This window comes from Lates calcarifer, linkage group LG11 (assembly GCF_001640805.2).
Source record: "Lates calcarifer isolate ASB-BC8 linkage group LG11, TLL_Latcal_v3, whole genome shotgun sequence".
Classification (NCBI taxonomy): Eukaryota; Metazoa; Chordata; class Actinopteri; family Centropomidae; genus Lates; species Lates calcarifer.
This window is the reverse complement of record NC_066843.1, coordinates 12894095-12913479: the sequence shown is the minus strand read 5'-3', so window position 1 is coordinate 12913479 and position 19385 is coordinate 12894095. Positions and strand designations below refer to the sequence as shown.

At 39.9% G+C, this 19385-nt stretch overlaps 1 protein-coding gene and 1 long non-coding RNA gene across 2 annotated transcripts; both read right to left on the bottom strand.

Annotated features, from left to right (window-relative positions):
* Positions 1-990: 990 nt before the first annotated feature.
* luc7l3 (LUC7-like 3 pre-mRNA splicing factor) lies at positions 991-7580 on the bottom strand. The gene is made up of 11 exons (XM_018672208.2): positions 7324-7580; positions 6800-6866; positions 6653-6692; positions 6421-6565; positions 6166-6240; positions 5837-5941; positions 5405-5566; positions 4646-5019; positions 3778-3968; positions 3362-3582; positions 991-1643 (listed from the first exon to the last, which is right to left on the bottom strand). Exons 1-10 carry the CDS (start codon positions 7420-7422, stop codon positions 3395-3397), a joined length of 1446 nt encoding a protein of 481 aa, XP_018527724.1. The 5' UTR covers positions 7423-7580; the 3' UTR covers positions 991-1643; positions 3362-3394.
* A 645-nt stretch (positions 7581-8225) lies between these two features.
* LOC108879345 (uncharacterized) lies at positions 8226-9481 on the bottom strand. Its single transcript, XR_001960327.2, has 3 exons — positions 9095-9481; positions 8728-8993; positions 8226-8600 (listed from the first exon to the last, which is right to left on the bottom strand). It is a non-coding gene; the product is annotated as an uncharacterized LOC108879345 (long non-coding RNA).
* Positions 9482-19385: the final 9904 nt, after the last annotated feature.

Genomic DNA, 19385 nt, shown 5'->3' with positions numbered 1-19385 from the left:
CTAAGTATGACAAAGTTATCAAGTAATAATTAATAGGAGATATAAATATTCTGAAGCTGTGTTATTCAGTGGTATCCTTGTTATTTTGTGGCACATTCTTGTGTCAAGCATAAATGAATGGGAAGCTTTTGCTATTGCTAATTAATGAAACAGTTCAATTACTGTATGTCCTCTGAGACAGGTGGTTTTCAGCCAGGATACGTTTCACCATTAGCATCCATGTCTGCCTGATGGGTTGGCAGTAATGGGATATTGTTACACAGGGGGGAGAAGAACAAGAAGCTAGCTGGAGGACTGTCTTTGGTTATAGTGATAACCACAAACTTGTAACCCTTAGCTTTTGTCAAGCAATAACATGAGTTGTTGATCGTTCAGCACGATGTTAAAGAGATGGCTCTTTGCAGTCTATTAAGTTTACAGCTTAGAGTTTGAAGAGTTATCAGTCTGTAAAAGCAGTAAATGCCTCTTGCTACCATAAAATCTTTTCACTAGATGCACATCTAAAAACTGGGTGGGATAGAAGCATTAACAACCAATCAAAAATTGCCAGTGGGTCAGATTGTGTAGTTGTGTAGTAAAACAGTATAATGAGATGGCATGCAGCATTTGTTTTATTCCAGTGATGGTACGTTGATTATTATACTTAAATGCCCAGAAAATATAAATACATTGAGTGAGATACTTTTTAAATTTAAGGAAAACAAGCCAAAAAGCAGGTTTACTGAGAGATCATGAGAAGTTTATTTAGTAAAAGTTTTCCAGGTAAGCCTGCAAACCCGCCTCTATGCAAAAGATCTTTTGTGTTAGTTGATCCATTGCAGCGTGCTCCTTATGGGGAGACCAAAATGCAGGATTAACTTCAAAACAGCTAAAAGCTGTAGTTGGGCATTTGAATCTGAAAGTTAGAGAGGTCATCTGATTGTGCTGCAATATATAAACATATAAAGATGTGCTGGGAAAAAAAAACAAAAAAAAAAACACAACAACGACAAGTTTTTACTTTTTATTCATCAAGACAACATGAACATTAAAAGCAGAGCAAAATTAAACAAATCTTCAGTCTTCAAAATCTTTTGATCAAAATTAAATCAATATATTTTACAGTAAGGGGACAAGAGCAATCAATGTGAGCTCTAAGTGGAGGAGAAAAGAGACACGCCCTCTATTATGGGTCTAACATTGTACATACGCTTTCAACTGAAAAGGAGGTCAGGAAGTGAAGTGGAACCTGACAAACCAAAACAAACCACAAGCACTGTTTTTATTTCATTTTTCACTAAATGCCAAGAAACAAGGAGGATGTGTAAAGATTTTCAAAATAAGAAAACAAAAACTGATACTGAAATTCTCCTCTAGGTTTGGTATTTATAGTGATGCCTGGCTGACATCTAGACCAAGAAATACATCAGATGAACCACAACTACCCTCATCCAGTCAAAAGATAGACAGGTAATGGTAACATGAAAATCAATGTATTGTTTTTTTTTTTCCCTCTCCCCTCATTTACACATGTATGTTCATGTTTTTAAATAAGCCACTACACATTTGTGGTTCACCTTGTTTTTAAGCAGCGACGTGTCAGGTTCAGGGTAAGGATGGGTGCGCTCTTCTGCTTCTTCCTCCACCAGATATCCCAGCTTCCCCTGTTGAGCAAAAAATGTTCACAGAATGCAATGTTAGCAAAGGTCCCACAACATATGTTTGTAGCAACAGCTGCTGCTACTGGAGCAACGATATCATCTACATAAAGATTACTAGTCAAATATATCCCTCAATTTTTTTAACAGAGGAGAGTGGAGAGCATACACAGGAGACACTGCTAATGATGCACAAGTACAATCTCTTTACTAGCACAGTGGACATTTGAAAATTTGATCTATTTGGCCAAAACATCCTGATGATTTTCTAATATATTTTTCAGTATATTTTCACTCTGATTAAAAATGTTGGAACTTGAACAAAGTCCATTAGTCACAACCTTAGATCTTTTAAAATAAGTGACACAACTGTTTGATATTCCCTTGCCAATGTGAAAGTGCACTTGATAGGTTTTATTGGTGTATTTGATTTCAATCTAAAGATGCGACATTAAAACATCCTTAAAAAAGAAATCATACACATCTGTGACAATTTCAGCTGTTGGCATAGGAATATCAAGCAGGCTGCCTGTGCATCTCAGCATTTTAAAAAATGTGTGTCTCTGACATTTCTATCAAATGACCTTTTTCCCCAAAAGTTAACAAATAAAGAAACAAAGAAACACAATAAAAAATATACACAATCAAGCTGTCAAGTTCATGTTTTGGAGAAGTACAGAATTGTTTTTTTTTTTCTGACAGGCAACAGCATTCAGAAATGGATGTGGGTAGAGAAAGGAGTACCTGGGGTGAGTACCTGCACAGTTTGACAGTCAGAGAGTATCCATGATTTTTAATTTGCCCTTTTCTCATGTGGTCTCGCTCACAACACCAACGCTGTGTGAGGTATGGAAGTCAGCTGCAATTCATTCGATAAACCCTACCCCTCCAGTTAGTTAGTTACGTTAGGCCTCCCCCCCCCCCCTCCCACGGTGCTATAACACTCCCCCCAAAAACACACACTGCATGGCATTATCAGGCACAGTAAGCTGGACAACAAATCCATGGCATTTGAGTTATGATTACGGCAAAAGAAAAAGGCTTGTTTCTCCACATACACCTTTGATGAAGGCTAACAGTATGTCTGTGTGTTTACATATGAGAAAGCGAAATCCCCAAGATATATGTATAGATATATAGAAATATATGTATAAACATGTAGACACACAGTGGCTAAACTTTCTCCCTATATGAAGTGTAATATCTCAACAAATAGAAAATATTACATTTTCCTAATTCAAAGTTAAAAAAAATAAAAAAAGAAAAGAAAACAAAATAAATAAAAACAGGTAAATACAGGCAGGAAATTTTGATTGGATTTGTTAATGTTTTTTTCTGCCATTTTGTCCACAAAGACAAATATACATCTATAAGGATCAAAAACCGATACAAAACGAGGGGTACCTCCGGGCATGTTTGCTCAGGGCTACACTGGCCTTTCCCTCTTGGCTTTGTGTGAATGTTTTCTACCTTCTTCTCATTCATCGGGCCTAGTCCTTCATCTTCAGTGCATATTTATGATGCACTATTTGAAAACAGGATAAAGATATATGCATATAGTACATAAGACAAAATCATAGGCATTGAACTGAACATAAACAGGGTGGGAGAGGGAGGGTGAGAGGGTGGGTAGGGGAGATGGGAGAGGTAGGGGGAGGAGGGGGGTGGGAAGGTGGTGGGTTGGGTTGAGAGCCAGAGGGGAGCGAGGAGGAGGACGCACTTACCTGAGCCTGATCTGAGGTCCTATCAGATCAGTTTTAATTGGACTGAGTGTCACCTTCAGAATGGAAGAGCTCTTGCTGGCCATTGAGCAGGGGGGAGGAGGCAGAGGCAGCCGCCTCTGTCTCCATCGGTTCCGCTTCTGATGAAGCCTTGATAGCCGCCGCGTCGCCATTAGAGTGCTTGTCTTTCTTAGAGCTGCTCCTCTCCTCTGTCGCCTTACGGTCTAAGAAAACATACACAGCCATCAGAAAATGACCATTTCTCCTTGACTGACAGCTGCCTTGTTTAAAAGGCAAAGTTTTGAGGTAATAGCTAACATCTGCTATTAGAATTTTTCCTTACTGGAATTAGAAATCTGCACACCTTCTAAAGAGACACAAAAACACACACAAAATATGAAAAAAGTCAGAAATCTCACCTTTGTCTTTGGATGACCGTTCTCTGTCCCTGTCTCTCTCCTTCTCTCTGTCCCTGTCCTTGCTGCGACTGCGATGGCGGTGAGATTTGCGCTCTGAGCTGCGTGACCGCCTCCTGTCACGACTGCGGGAGCGACGCTTTCTGTCAGAGCGCTCACGGCTGCGCCTCCTCTCCCTGTCTCTGTCCCGACTCCTACAGAACGAGGAAGGTGAGATGTAGTTTATTTACTTATTTTACTTTTTTTGTTTTTGTTTTTTTATGTTCTATGTTTGACTATCCATATATTCGTGATGTTCTCTGTACAACTGCTAATAGCCTTTGAGCATTATGTCTAAATTTCCGGGAATCGTATTTTTTCCCTTCGCTGCTCACTACCAGAGAGCTAGTATTTAAAATGTCAAATAAAGGGAGAAAAGCTTCTATTAGGGCAGTCAAGTGAAATTTTGATAGCATTCATCATTTTAATTTGTACTGTCAGAGGAAAGCTTGATGTACTAAGTAATTTCACTGTTTGTGGTACGAGCGAGCAGGTTCCAAAATTAACACAGCCTGATCAACAAGTGTGAATACGAATTTGCTTTGGTCAAAAAAATAAACATTAAGGGTCATTAGTCAATCGGCGTGTCATGTAGATGAGCTACAACAGTGTAATGACAAGTCAAATCTGCTATGTTTTCTTGCTTAGACCAGCTAAAAGTGCAGGTGGTGAATAAAATAATATCTTGAAGTTCAAGCTGTTTACTCAAATTTTGGATTGGATTGAAATGGTGCTCCTAAATCTGGAGCTTCACCCTTTTATGGTGACATATTGTTGTTATTAGCCCACCAAGAAAATGCTGGTCAATGTGGTTCAAGACAGCAAGCCGTACCTGCTGCGTTTCCGGTCCCTCTCCCTGTCCTTGTCTCTGCTCCTGGACCTCCGGCGATCACGGGATCTGCTCCTTTTCCTGTCCGATGCCCGACTGGAGTGGCGGCTGTTGGAATGGCTTCGGCGCGCCCTCCTGTCCCTGTCCCTGTCCCTATCTCGTTCTCTGTCCCGTTCTCTGTCTCTCTCCCTCTCACGCTCCCGCTCTCGCTCTCGTTCCCTCTCTTTCTCGCGTTCTTTCTCCCGCTCCTTCTCCTTCTCTTCCTCCTCCTTGCGCTTTTTCTCCCTTTCCTCCCTCTCGCGCTCCCGGTCTTCTCTGTCCCTCCTGAGCGCCGGGTTTTCACCTTGGGGGTCCTCTGAGCGGCGACGTAGTTTCTCCTAGGAGTAAATAAGTGAGAGCCCTCATAAATGATTAAGCTGACCAGTGCATTCTAAACCAAAGCCGAGATGATACATCGTCCAGGATTCACTTTGTTAAACATTAAGGGAGAAAAATGATGCAGCAGCATCATCTTGCAACACTGTCAATACTCTGCAAAAAATATGTGTTAGTCAACATGTGTGACATATATTGACTAAGTGACAAAGTATATCTTAATGAATAGCATGAATAAGTCCTACAGTTCTGTCAGGATTAAACTGGCATGTTTTTCAGTTTCTTGTTCTGCTAAATAAAAACATCCAGCAACTTATTATACACAACTCCTACATGCTGCATCTCATCATCTATGCATGTTGTCTTTGTGACAGGTGATCCTGTTACCTTGAGCTCCTCCACCGTGGATTTGATCTTGGCGTAGCCCATGTGCTGCTTGCCCATCAAGTGGTCGTCCACTCGGGACTGTGCGTCACCTACGATGAGGAAGGCCCCACACACCTCACACACCTCCATCTGTTTCTCCTGGGCTGCAAAGCTCTCAATGGTCTGGATAAAAAGCACAGGCAATACATAAGAAAACAAGGTAAGGAGCATGGAAAGGAGTGTTTCTGTTCCAGAATGCTTACTGCTGAGGAATAACTTTGAATTAGTCACTATGAATGTCACTGGGACAGGTTATCAGTTCAAGCTTGGTTTGTCTTTAATCATACGTGAAAGAATAAAGCTTATGTTTGTCGACAGCTAGCGTTACATGACCAACGCCTACTATCCTGAGCAGTGTCTGTAGGCTGATTAGCCTGGAGTTAAGTGACTCACCGAGGGGGTGGAGCTGAGCAGCTCCCTCTCCTCCTTCAGCTGCTCCACCAGCTTCATCATTCCCTGGGCCTCCTCCACTCGGCCCTCCGACCCCAGCTCCTCAATCTGAGCCAAAGCAAAGCAGAGAGAAGTCAAATCAACCAGTTGACAACTAGATGTCTGAGTTGTCAATTCACTTCATGTGTCAATTATATGTTTCCATGTTGGTTGGTAAGTAACAGGCTTATAAAGGTATATTACCTTTAACAACAGTCATATTACCAGCTGATATGGACTAATCAATTATAAAAGTATCTGTACAACTCATTTTTACCATATTTGATACAAACCTGAACAACTAAGTCTTCAATCTTCTCTGTTAGAACCTGAATCTTCTCCTCATTCTTTCCTGAAGGACCAGGACCCTGAAGAAAAAAAACACACTGTATCTCAGGTACGCCCATGCAAGCAATGCACCATTTCCATGGTGCTCTTAGATTACAAATATGTGTACTGAGGACACTGAATAACCAGAGCTTAAATTAAGCACAAATGCAGCTACAGGGACAAGTTACAGAACAATGTTCCAAAACCAGAGCACTTACCCCTGCATTCTGCTGCGCCTGGGAAAGCGCAAGCCGGGCATGCCCTCTACGAATCCGCCGCTCCACCTCAGCCAAGAGCGACTGCAGATAGCGCAGGAAGTCTCGCTCATAGCCCTCCTTCATGAACCGAGAGCTCTTCTCATACCTGGACAGAATGGGGCAGGAAAAGGTTACTAAGTGGGGACAAATGAGTCATACAGAAATTACTTCTCGAACCACAACCAGAACTTACATTTTTCTGAGATTCTCATCATGGATTTTCTCACAAGGTCCTGGAAAAGATTCAAAAAGTTTTATTATCTTTAAACATAACAAATGCAATCTGTTAGCGCCAGATGTATTAATAATATTTATACACACCCACAAATTCTTAACTTACCCAAGTCAGAGCGGGTGTTTGTGAATAGCTCAGCTGGGCAGAAGCCACACAGATAGTATCGACAAACCTAGATGAAGAAGATCATTTTTACAATTTAATAAAGCTAAACAAAAGTAAATATAACACTTATATAGTTAATACCTTTGGTTTCACGTTACCGATTAAAATCAGATCAATAAACCATAGCAGGACACAGACAAATGCGACAATGGCTATTATTCAATCCTGCCGAAAGCATCACAGCGGCATCTGTAACGTTATAAGCTTCATTGTAAGCCAACAAAATACCATTACATTAGCATTAGCAATATGTGGTACTCACACGCGTGTCTAGGCTACACTCAAAATGCTAGTGTACGATAGCAATTTCGTGTGTTGTGGTTGACATTTGAACCGATATATATTATGCTTAAGAGGGCTAACGCCCACATCCCGCATGCTACAATTGTAGGCATCTCAACTTGTTACCGTTATGTTATCTTATAAAACTAGCTATGCTAGTGTTAGCTTCATTGCTAACTTACGCTCTCGTCGTCCCATCGCACGTTTGATCGCTTCTCGTCAGGGGCCAAGTTTCTATCTCGGCCCATTAACTCATCGAGTAACTGGGCTGCAGAAAGCATTTTGGCTAAAACAATGTAGCCTTGATTTAAAGTACAGCGATATCTCCCGAGGAGCCAGTTCACACCAGTATATTGCGCGCTCAAGTACTTCTGATCAAAATGGCAGACGATGTAACAACAACGCCCGTTCACGGTACAGCTAGCACCAGTCCAGCAGCAGCTTTCTCAGCCTTTGAACCGGAAGTACACTTTGACTGTGTGGACCTTTGAGCAGTTTTGTTTTAGTAGATGCTCAATTAAATGCATTAATACATCCAAGCCTTAGCTCAATTAATTGTTTCTGATAAAAGCTAAAATTTTGAACCTTTATTCGGAAACGTTCTATTTATGTTTTGACCGTAGACTTCTCTATGTGTTTTGATTGATTTATTTTGAAAGTTTTTTTCCTTTGTTTTTTTTAACCGGAAGCCGCAAAATACGAGGTTCTGAGGGCACCGACCTCCTTATCCGGGACTGTCCCAGGAGAAAGTGGAGTAGGACGATGTAATCAGTTTCTTTTGTCATGAAATAATAATAATAATAATAATAATAATAATAATAATAATAATAAATCTTTTGAAAATGTTTACAACCACTTACAAATGACCATAATCCCCACTTTAGTGTGGCTGGTCCGAGTGGCCAAGCAGCAATGTGCATGTGCTTGCTGGAGGGTGCCTGAGGGTGGTTGGTACACATATTTTGTTTTCTGCACAACACACTCCACTCTCAGACCCCCATTCAAATAAGGAAGAACCATAGTGGAGGGATCCATGGATGTTTTATAAGAAAGGTGTTTGGATTAAAACCTGGATTAGAGGAGACACTGAGCAGCTCACAGGTGTCACCAAAGGCTGGAAGGACCTGGACCACTAAACCCCCTCTGTACCACAGAGACCCACAAAGAGGGCAAACTACACACATATGCAGGAGCCCAAATTCAAAGACACTATTCACACAGGCCAAGGAGAGACAACAAATGCTAAGAAAGGATGAATTCAAGTTTCAATATTCAATTTTATTTACACAGGACATGCCAAATCACAATATAAAGACAAGGCACTTGCAGATGAAGAAACTGCAGACAGAGGAGAGAAATGAGGGAGAGAGAAGAAAGAGAGGTGAGAAGGACAGAGAGAGAAGGGTCAGGCAGGTGGAGACCAAGGCAGGCGGATTAGTGGAAGAGGAAGTGTTTCACTCTGAAAAACAGAAAAAAAGTTTCAAATTAAGAGAATTGTTCATGAAAATTTAACACCAATACAATATAATGCTGACATGCTGATGTTTAGCAGTTAATGATACTATTATGCTGACTGATTGACTCACATTAATAATCTTTCCTCTGACTTGCTCATCCTTTTCTTCGGCTGTTGTGGTGAAGAGTCGGGAATGCTCAGGCCATGTTTAGTCGCCCACTTTCTTATAGCGCTCCTCCTCTTCAAATTTCAGCAGCTCTTTCTTTTGTCTTTGCACCATCCAATAAGAGTCCAGCAACTTCTTCACCCGCTGCCTCTGCTTGTCTTCATAGATCAAACACTGCCTCTTTTGCCTCTCTCTCTCAGCTCGGGTCTTTGGCTGACCCATGAAGAATGCTACAGCAATAAAGAAGAGACCAGGGGGAAAAAAAGGTATGTCATAACAACAACAGTTTATGTTGACATAATAACATGACAAAGATTGTGGATTATCTTACATCTGTAAATCTGATCACCCTCCTCCAGTTCCCTCACGTATGTTCTTGCGATTTTCCTCTTGTAGCGATCCGCTAATGAGTCATTGAGCCAATTCAGAAAGCATCTTCGAACACTCTTATCTTTTTTTGGCTCCTCAACCTCCCCAGTCTTCTCCTCTGCAAGAACTGCAACATCTTCCAATTCATCCAGTTCTTCAGTCTGGGTGATGTTTTGCCATGTTTGGTGCAGATTCTGCAGCTCTTGTAGTTCCTCCAGATCTATTTTTTCCACCATCGGGAGTGGTGTGCAAACCTCCTCCTGTACAGCATTGTAGATTTTTACCTCTACTTCCTCCCTTTCTTGTTGGACTTTTATCTGCCTCTCCCTTTCTGCCTTCTCTAAATCTAAGTTTTACAGGAGGTGAACCTCCATAGTGGTTTGCCCAGTAGGCCTGATCTTTTCCAAACTTGTTTGCTCTTGTGTGGCGTCAGCTGAAATTTTGGCCAGGCCTCTGGTCTCGGCTACTAAATATCTGCTCCAAAGACAACAGTCTCCAACATGCACCCTCTGGTTGTGGAAGATGTTGTCCTGGAACAGACAGATCTTGGTGGTGGACTTATTTGGAAGAATCTCCTGGATTGTCCTCCTGGCTGAGCAGCATTTCTCTTCCTCCTAGATTGTCAAAATAAAAGCAGGAAGTGTTTTCTCTTGTAATAACATTACTCTTTACCAAAATGTAGCATGATATTACAAATATATAAGAATAAATTCTACTCAAAAATCAAGTCATTCTGAGTTGTCTTTAAGCTCTTTTACTGAGGGTTTAGAGAAATCACAGAATGGTCATGTTTTTTCAAAATGTTTGCCTGTAAGGATATCACTGACACTAATAGTTAAGAATTCAACATTCAGACTGTTTTGAACCTATAAATCCACTATAACTGACATCCACTACTGGTAGTATAGTGTGTTTTCTTAAGCAAACAAAAGTAGTATATTTTCTGTTTCTTCTTGTCAACAAACACTGTTAAAAGAACCAAAAATAAATTGATCCTATACCAAGAAGTATTAGAATGTGTACCCTGGTAAGTCTTCCTCTGTGCCATAGAGCTCCAGTATTGTTACACATCAATGAGCCTGGATGACTGGATGTTTCTTGATTGTACTGTAATTCATTTTTGAAATTACTGACTACTGGCAATAAATATATCTTGAGATCATGTATGTAATGTCTTCAAAAAGACCAAATGTTTGTCTTTACCTTCTCATGAAGGATTGCGACCGTTCTGCTCTTCAAGTCCATCCCTGTCTCTTTTCTCTCCAGATTTTTCCAGACGCTCAGAGTTTTGGTTTCTCTCAGTGTGGGAGAAAAGCTCTCTGGATGTTGGTGGCAGATATCAAGGCCTGAACATCTGAGTTCAGTCACTGGTTCTGCCTGCAGCAGGTCTTCGCATATGCAAAATTGGGACTCGGCTGTCATGGTTCAGAAGAAAATGAACACTTCTGTACCACCACTGTCTTATGTACTCTGTACAGTGAGAATATGGACTGACTGACACCAAAGAATAAAGCTGACCTCCCCTCTGTGTATGAAAAGTTGTCTTTTGCATATTTCATTCCATATTTTGAATTATATTATTTATTTTATTTATTTTCAAACAGTAATTAGCATAACAGCACAAATGGCTGCTGGCATTAACTTACGAGCATTTGTGAACACCAATGCCTCACATATGCATATATACATATGTTAATACATTCAAGCTTGTTGAATTACTTCTGATAACTTTAATATACTTTATTATTTTATTTGATAATCATTGTGGTAAATCATGTGTTTTATCATTGATTAATTTACATGTTTTTGTACTTAACTGTCCTCTGCATAATAGTAAGTGTTACTGTGTTCCTTTCAGTGTTTAAACATTTTTTTTTGATTGACCCATTTCCTAAATCACAGACATAATAGATTGTGAATTGTAATTACTGAAAATGTGGAATTCTGTTTTTATTATTTATTTAAAACAGGTAATTATTTCTGTATGTGAGTGAAATGATGACTTATGTTAATGGAATTCAGTTGTGACATTTGGCAGCTGTAGCTAAGGAGGTAATGCAGGTCACCCACTAATTATAAGGTCAATGGTTCGAGCCCAAGCCTTTCCAGGCCATGTGCCGAAGTATCCTTGGGCAAGGTACCGAACCTCAAATTTCCCCTGGCTGTGTTCCATCGATGGGTGAATGTACTGTACATGTACTGTATGAATGTTTGTGTGAATGGGTGATTGTGACCTGTAGTGTAAAGCGCTTGTGATCAATATGACTAGAGAAGCGTGATATAAAATGCAGTTCATTCCATTCCATTAATGAATGTTTGGTACCCATAATTGTTATTGATAGAACCAAGCCATGTATATTTTCTGTTACTGTAAATAAATGAATTAAAAAGTGCAACAATTGCAAAGCAAACTAAAATACATTTATTTTAAATCTGTTTAGGTGGTACTGATTGTTTATTCATTTATAGTCATTTCTACTTGATCTTATGCAATTTGACAACCACATTAATCATCTGTCAGTCACATGTTTCTGTACTGTATCTTTATTGAGGCTATTTATCTTTGGACATAGTTGCTTACAATTTTCAAAAAGTGACTAAAACTAAATTAATATTTATTTCTTGTCAAAATTAATACCATACAATATCACTGGAACTGGACCGTGTGGAAATAGTGTTCTGAGAATCTTTCAAACCCTGATAAGGCACTAAACATTTCTGTAGAAGAAAAGTTTTGGCTTTTACAACTCTTTCGCGAGACATTAACGCATCACCGCATTCGCCCGCAAGTATAAGGCTCTGACGTCAGACGCCGCAAAATGGTCACCGTGCCTCACTCAACAGATGATGTCGGAGGCGTCATGGCGGGGTCGAAATTTAAATCCCCCTGGAATAGCAAAACTGTCCTGTGTAAAAGTTAAGAGACACCGGGACGACCGCGTCCAACGACAGGAGGAGCTTGGAAACTCACCCAAAAGGTTAGTGATGATTGTAAGCTAGCTACGAGTTAGCGGAGTGTTTATGTCGTTGCACTCAGGTGTGTTACCCAAACATGTTTAACTTGTACTGCAATGTGGAAATGCAGGCTTTTGTTGCATATGTTGGCCCGTTTAAGTTCCCGTGATTTAAATGCAAGTTCAAATAATTAAATCAAAAGTCGGCGTGTTCTCACTCAGAGGGACACGGAATTAACCCACAATGTTGATTGTTATTGGTGTCTGACAACATTATGGATAGGATTTCTACAGGGTTATTCATTTATTTATTTAAAAGCATAAGATACCTTATGTTTAACCGGAAATCGCTTTATATCGCCACGAGATTACACTGACAAAAACAATAATTTCACTTGAGTAGAACACAGGAACAGCTAGAATATTGCAACCTCCATCTCTGAGTTTTTGTCTTATTGTCAGATTTTCAGTGGTGGAAGAAATGTTCAGGTCCCTAATGTCAGAGTAAGTCATTGTAGTTTAATACACTTTTTTCAAAGTATGGAAATATCTCGAATAGAATAAATTTAGTGTTCCTACACAGCCCTGCCTCAATGACGGGGATATAGCCTAAACAGTCGAATCCAGCCAATCCAATATCAGCAAGAGGTGGCGTTCACTGTCGTGCACGGCAGGTGGAAGTGTGTAAATAGGGACAGGAGGAGTGAGAGAGACCATAGAATCCGGCTCATGCGTTGTTGCTACAGAGCAGATAAAGAAGAGATGACTGGACTAACAGCCTGAGTGGCGAAAGTCAAAGGAAGAAGAAGAAAAAAGCTACGTTCCTGCGAGGAAGGAAGACGCGCGTTGGTGTAGCCTTCCGACACTTCCGGGAGCTGAAAAACCTGAAGGCGGATGTGGAGGTTTTTTCTGTTTCTGCTCAACAGGTGTGTAACATTAGTTTTGCTTTGTTTCACAGAGACAGTAGGAGGAGAGTTTCTCTGTCACTGTTTGGAGCAGCCGTGCTCGTCATCTGTATTAGTTAGTTAGCTTCGCTGCAGCTAATGTAGCAACAGTTTAGCTAACACGGAACCTATATGTTCTGTCATTGTTTTCTTTGTATTATATTTGTCCATACAACATTTTCAAGGGCTTTTATAGACCGGAAAACCTGAAAATAAAAGTGTGAGTAATGCAGAATGTGAAATGCTATGCCAGGTGAAGTAACTTTGCTTGTTAGCTAAGCTACATATCTACAGGCCTCACTCCTTTACCCTCAAAACCTCTTCAAAGTTTGGCTGTAACAATAAAGAAATAGAAGTATTGCCCAAAACAAATGCATATTATATATACATATTGTATTAAATATAAAGTAGTAAAAGAATTGCATGAAAATTATAGTTTTTCATTTCCAGGCATAACATTATTTGTATAACTTATCCTGATGTGTGTATTCTGCAGAGAAGACCATCATCAGATGCAGGGGTGCTGCTGTGAAAGAAATCAAGGCCTGGTGACTCAAGTTAACTCAGAACTTGTTCAGATGTGCCTGCACCATCTAATGAAGAGCTTTTGAAAATGCAGGTCAGCAGAAGAGTAGGTGAAGTTTTGCTTGAGACGTGCAGTATTTTAATTCTAAGTTTTTATGAGTTGTTTTGATGGCACATGTTACATTAGCCGTCATTTCATGGTGTTCTCAGTTTTTGGTTACAGTTGCATAAGAGTAATAGTAGGTCTGCAGGGCACTCACAGGCAAAGGACCAAGGATTGACTCCCTGCACTGGATTGTGTGAGACGGAGCACTGAGGATTGATACCCCACATTGGAATTTTGTAGGACTGAGGACTGACTCCCCATATTGGGGTTATGTTGCATTGCATGCAAATTGTATGAAATGTTTGTGTTTTTGTTTGGATCTGTTATCTTAATGATATTTGTTGTATTGAACTTTTGAATGCAATAAATACAAATGACACCATATCCCTGTCATGTTCTATTGAGTCTATAGAGAGCAGAAGCAGAAAAATGTTTGACATATCCAGTATTTATTATTTTTCCCACAAACATAACCACACAATAAATAAAAATTAAGGTGGGGACTTTGCCTTAACAGTACCACTCAGTGTCAGAAGCTATCTGGTGTGTCTGCAGGAGGTGCAGGGTGTCTCTGGCAGACACACCATGGTTGGCTGACTCTTGACATTTTGTCAGTGTTCAAATATTAAAATGTATGATGACCAACTTAAGTTATTTTCACATTACATGTGGACTCAGCATCAATCTAGAGGCAATACTGTTATAGTGATATAATATGGGCTGTAATTCATAGGTGTTTTATGCAGAGAACAGTTGCTTAGCTGCATGCCTTTGAGCCTGCAGCATCTGTAAGTGTAATAGCCCTTCACTGTCAGGCCTGTAGCCAGACTATATTATCTCTGTAAAGAACAGAAGAATAGTGAGACAGATCGTGTACTTTCTTCTCTTGCTTCTGCCAGTCTTTATTTACACACATACATACGTGTAGTAAAACTTAAACTGTGCCCAGGACCAATATTTTCTCTCCTTAACTCATACCCAGGTCACAATTTCATTTAAATATGCAATAAAATTCACACAATACAACTGTGGATTACCACTCTTGAATAATAACAACTAAGAGGCCACATGTGTGGTTTTAATCACTTACTAACCTGTAAAGAACTGAAGAATGGTGAGATGGACAACAGGTCGTGTGCTTCCTTCTCTTGCTTCTTCCAGTCTGAAGACGAGAGGTGACCGCTGTCCACACTAAGCTGTCTCACCAGGGAGGTGATGCCCCCTTGTGGCGTAGAGGGGAATCCAGCCCCAGCTTAAGTCTGACACTGCATTACATAATCAAAAACCCCATTTACCACACATGCACTGTAGGTCAGCAGGTTCCAGGCTGCCTTTACTGGCTACTCCTCTTCAGCCAGGTGTCGGCTCTTCAGGTGTCGGTTTGGTGATGTGCATTCATGGATTATGGGTGTGGCACTTTAGAAGAAGTGCTGAAGGGAGGGATATGTTTGTTTTGCTGCAGAGTTCAAATATCAACATCTCTTTCTCCAGGATGCCTCAGAGTACCTTTAAGTAAAAGTATCACACAATAACACAAACTAACCAACCAATCCAGCAGTGGTATTCTAGCAACTCTATACTCCGTGAGGTAAAATTAACATTTTTGTCATTGGAGTCTGGTTGCAACATATAGCAGTTTCCCTTCAATAAAAAGGTATATCTGAAGGAATCCTATCCATAGTGTTGTCAGACATTAAAAAAAAAATCTGACTGTCAGTCACAAAAACAAGCACTTCAGTGGACATACTTTAATGTAGACAAATGACATTGGATAACATTGCAGCAGCTGTTCATGGTGGATTTCAAAAGATCAATCGTTACCCCCCAAAACAGGAAAATAAGGCCCAGGTTCAAAATATCAGAGTTTTCTTTTAATGCTACTACTTTGTAACAGCCTGGTGTCACCAGTCCATGATGACTGTGTGTAATGGCCTTGCACTCCTGCATCGGAGGCTCTGATGTGTCCTGCTGCTTTAAAATGGCTGCAGGGATTTTAAAAACTGAAGGAGAAGCCTCACACAGAAAACAGCTGTAGACAACAGATATGGTCACAATAACTCATTAACTTACAGATGAAAGCATACTGATTTTAATGAGTCATGCTCAACAATTTAAACGCATATATTATGCATGACCCTATTATGGTTGTGCATTTTTTTCTATACTCAGTTTGCTCCTTTTGATGAAATCACCAGTACATGGCATCGGGTTGACGTGCCAGAAACTGACATTGCTTTAAGATGTCCATTCTCAATGCAAAAATTTCATTTGAATGAAATTCCCACATGTTGGTGCCTCTCTTTCACACCTCTCCTAAATACCACACAGATACCAAAGTGAATTTCAAGGTTTGGAATATATGAAATGTTTCCAGGAAAACATTAGAGGCTTGAGACTTAACTTTTAACAATTTTTTTTTTTTTTTTTTTACAGGACAATGTCCTCCTGTAAGGTGTGGGAATAAAGATATCCCGGGAGAATCTCGTCCTTTAAAACTCACCCAGAAAGGTAAGTGTAGAGTTAATGTCATTGCTGTCAGGTGAGTTGGCTCCTGTTAGGCTCATTCACCTTGTACCATAATGTAGTTGTTTAGAGTAACATTATGAATTTTACTGCATACTATAATACTAGATATATATCATATAATGTCCTGTTTTTATCAAGTTTCCAAAAACTGTATATACCTAAAATACCACACAGATATCAAAGCAAATTTCAAGGTTAGGAAATTGTCAGAGGCTTGACACGTTACTCATAACTCATTCTTTTCTCCCCCAGGTAGATCTACGAACCAGTAAGTGTCATTTTTTTTTTTATTCAGTGTTTTGGATGGCTGCCGTGCCGCTCTCTCACAAACACGCACACATGCACACACACTGACTCTTACCCTCTCATTCTTTCTGTTGTGTTTTGGAGGTATCTTGTCATGGCCGCTGAGTCATGACTGATGATCTATGTCTGTCTAATGAGCTTGATATGTTTTCCCTTCATGTGTTGTGTCTTTGCTTGGCTGCTATGCCATGACTGTGTTACTGTCTGTTTTTTATTTTTTTTTTGGCAACATAGCCATCTGTCTAGCCAACATAGTCTGCGCGTCCAATTTGAACATGGACACCCATTAATTTGCCTGTCTGTACAACTATCTCCCTTTCTTTTTTTCTCCCTCTGTTGAGGAATGGATAGCTAAACTGTGTTGGGATGGATGTGCTCCCAGTACAGTTAGAGCATTTAGTGGTCTTTCTGATGTTTGGATTGGATTGTGACCTTATTTAGAGGACTGCAAAAGAGTTGGAAGCTTTAGGAGAGTAACTATCTGTCTGAAATGCTAAGCTAGTGATGGTGTGACCACAAAGAATCAGGTGTTGGACGGGGATGGACTGATGTGGTGCAGAGTCTGAAGGGACTCGTTCAGGGCTCAAACAGGTTTTATGTTCACTGAGGACAGATGGATGCTAGTCAGTTTTGTGTACAGTGATTTGATGGAGCTGCAGTAAATCAGGGAAGTGGAGTGAAAAGTTTTTGTGATGTGTTGTAAACAAAGGTTGTGTTAGAAGTCAGAGGTATTTCAAATTTGACCTTTGGCTGCGTATTGAAGGTGCCTTGTTTTGGCTGCCATGCTATGAAAAATTGATTTCTGTGTGCACTAACTTTTTCTTTTTAGGTAAATCTACAATTGGTGAGTACCATTTTTATATTCTATTCTTGAGTTGAGTTTTTGGCTGGCTGCTGTGCCTGCTTGCTTATCTCTATAGTAGCACTGAACAATCTGTGAAAATATAATTGAAATTACAACATGGCCAAGTGCAGTATCTAAATTGCAGGAACTGCAGTTTTTTCCATTTTCATCAGCCCTACTCTAGATTTGTTATATTTTGACTGACTCCTTTTTTTGGTTTTTGGTTTTTGTTTTGACTATACTAATTTGTCAGGGATGTGTCTGTTTCTTTCTTTTCTGCCTGTTTATGGGGTGTTTTCTACCCCAATGCATTGTCAGACAAACACATTTCCACTGTGCCATCATTTTCACTGTTTAGAAAAAAGGTAGATACTAGAATCTTGTGAAATTGCTGTTTGGAAGCGAATTTGGCTTTTAACTATACACTACCTTTGACAACCGTGGTAGCTGATATGATACACAACCGTAACCCCTTTTCCCATGATAAACAACAGCTACATAAGGCTTTTTAAAGTTTGCTCCACAGGCAGACACATGACCTGTGGGTGTCCAAAAACATCAGCTGACAGCACGGGTTAAACTAAGCACAATGTTACTGTATTAAAAACAATATTTTCTAACTATTTATTGATATTTATATTCATATCAATAATGATCAATATTGCACACAGTGTTGCCAAAAACAACCACAAGTTCAAGTTAGGTAGTGGGTGGGATTATACTCCTTCCCACCCAGTCGTATTTTAGGACAGGACAGGAACCTTGTCTTCATCAGTTGGTAGGAATTGTATTAATGAGCTGTTCAATAAGTGTGACCTTTGGTTTAAATGGAGAGGTGCATGCATCAGGAGCCAGATGACTCTCAATTGTAACCTCCCAGAGTCCACTGTAGTTTTGTTTTCAATTTTTGGATCAATTTAATGGTCAGTCACTGTGGAAATTGTTACAGGTATGAAGGAGGCAGTCAGTGTCAAGCCTTCAATGTTTCCACTTAAATCAGCACTTTTCTATAGTTGTACTTTTTTTCTTCAGAAGTCCAGATGACTTCACCTGAAAGATGGAGGGTCCCCAGGCACTCCCTTTACTTCACTATCAATCTGTTGCACAATGGACTAATTTTTTAGTGATACTGTGGGTTTGCAAGTATGTCATGTGACAGTCAGGTGATGTAGACTATGAAGCATTGAAGATGGCAACTGTATAAAGTGTATTAAATCTGAAGAAGAGCATGTAGACCAGGGCTTTTCTGTGTGGAGTTTGCATGTTCTTCCCTGTGCCTGTGTGGGTTCTCTTTGGGTACTCTAGTTTCCTCCCACCATTCAAAGACATTAGGTTAACTTGGTCCTAGGTGTGAGTGTGAGTGTGAGTGGTTGTTTGTCTATGTGTTGGCCCTGCGATGGACTGGCAATCTGTACAGGGTGACTCTTGCCCAACTTTAGCCGGGATAGGCTCCAGATAAGTGGTATAGATAATGAATGAATAAATGAATAATCCTTGTTTTCTTAAAAGAGTGGCATAGGGTATCAAATCAAACATCAAATCTACACAGAAGTGTAAACTGACCTTTATGAAGGCTACATGCAGGGTGTAGGGCATGGTGTAGGGTACATGGCTATGTAATTTTAAATTGTAAAGTTTTTAATGGTGACATTGTGTTGAGCCATGAAGACCAGCAAACTGCCCTCAGACTTGACAGGTACCCTCTTAGCTGGTTGTAAGTGTAATAAACACATCTGACCAAATGTGAAATGGAGCTTTGTCAGCCTGCTGGGAGGAGTACATTGATGTATAACGCATGCCATTTCCGTTTGTGACTATGGATTAATATTGGTATGTGTTCAGGCTAAGACTGTTATCAAACATATACATTATATACATTATACATTGCCAAGAACCAGACCTATCACTTCCGGTGAATACTTAAAAATAAATTCATGAAATAGAAATTTAAAAATTGTAGCAATCAGAAACGAATTAACAGTAAATGCTATCACTATGAATCTTATATATTTCTTCTTTTTTGTTTGTTGTTGATTCACTATGGAAAA

What these genes read in the sequence shown, in the direction of transcription:
- luc7l3 (XM_018672208.2), bottom strand. Translation starts at nt 7,422, where the DNA reads ATGCTTTCTGCAGCCCAGTTACTCGATGAGTTAATGGGCCGAGATAGA. An exon ending in TGCGATGGGACGACGAGAGC is followed by an intron (nt 6,867 to 7,323) that starts GTAAGTTAGCAA and finishes TTCTTCATCTAG; the next exon opens with GTTTGTCGATACTATCTGTG. An exon ending in ACGGTCATCCAAAGACAAAG is followed by an intron (nt 3,583 to 3,777) that starts GTGAGATTTCTG and finishes ATGTTTTCTTAG; the next exon opens with ACCGTAAGGCGACAGAGGAG.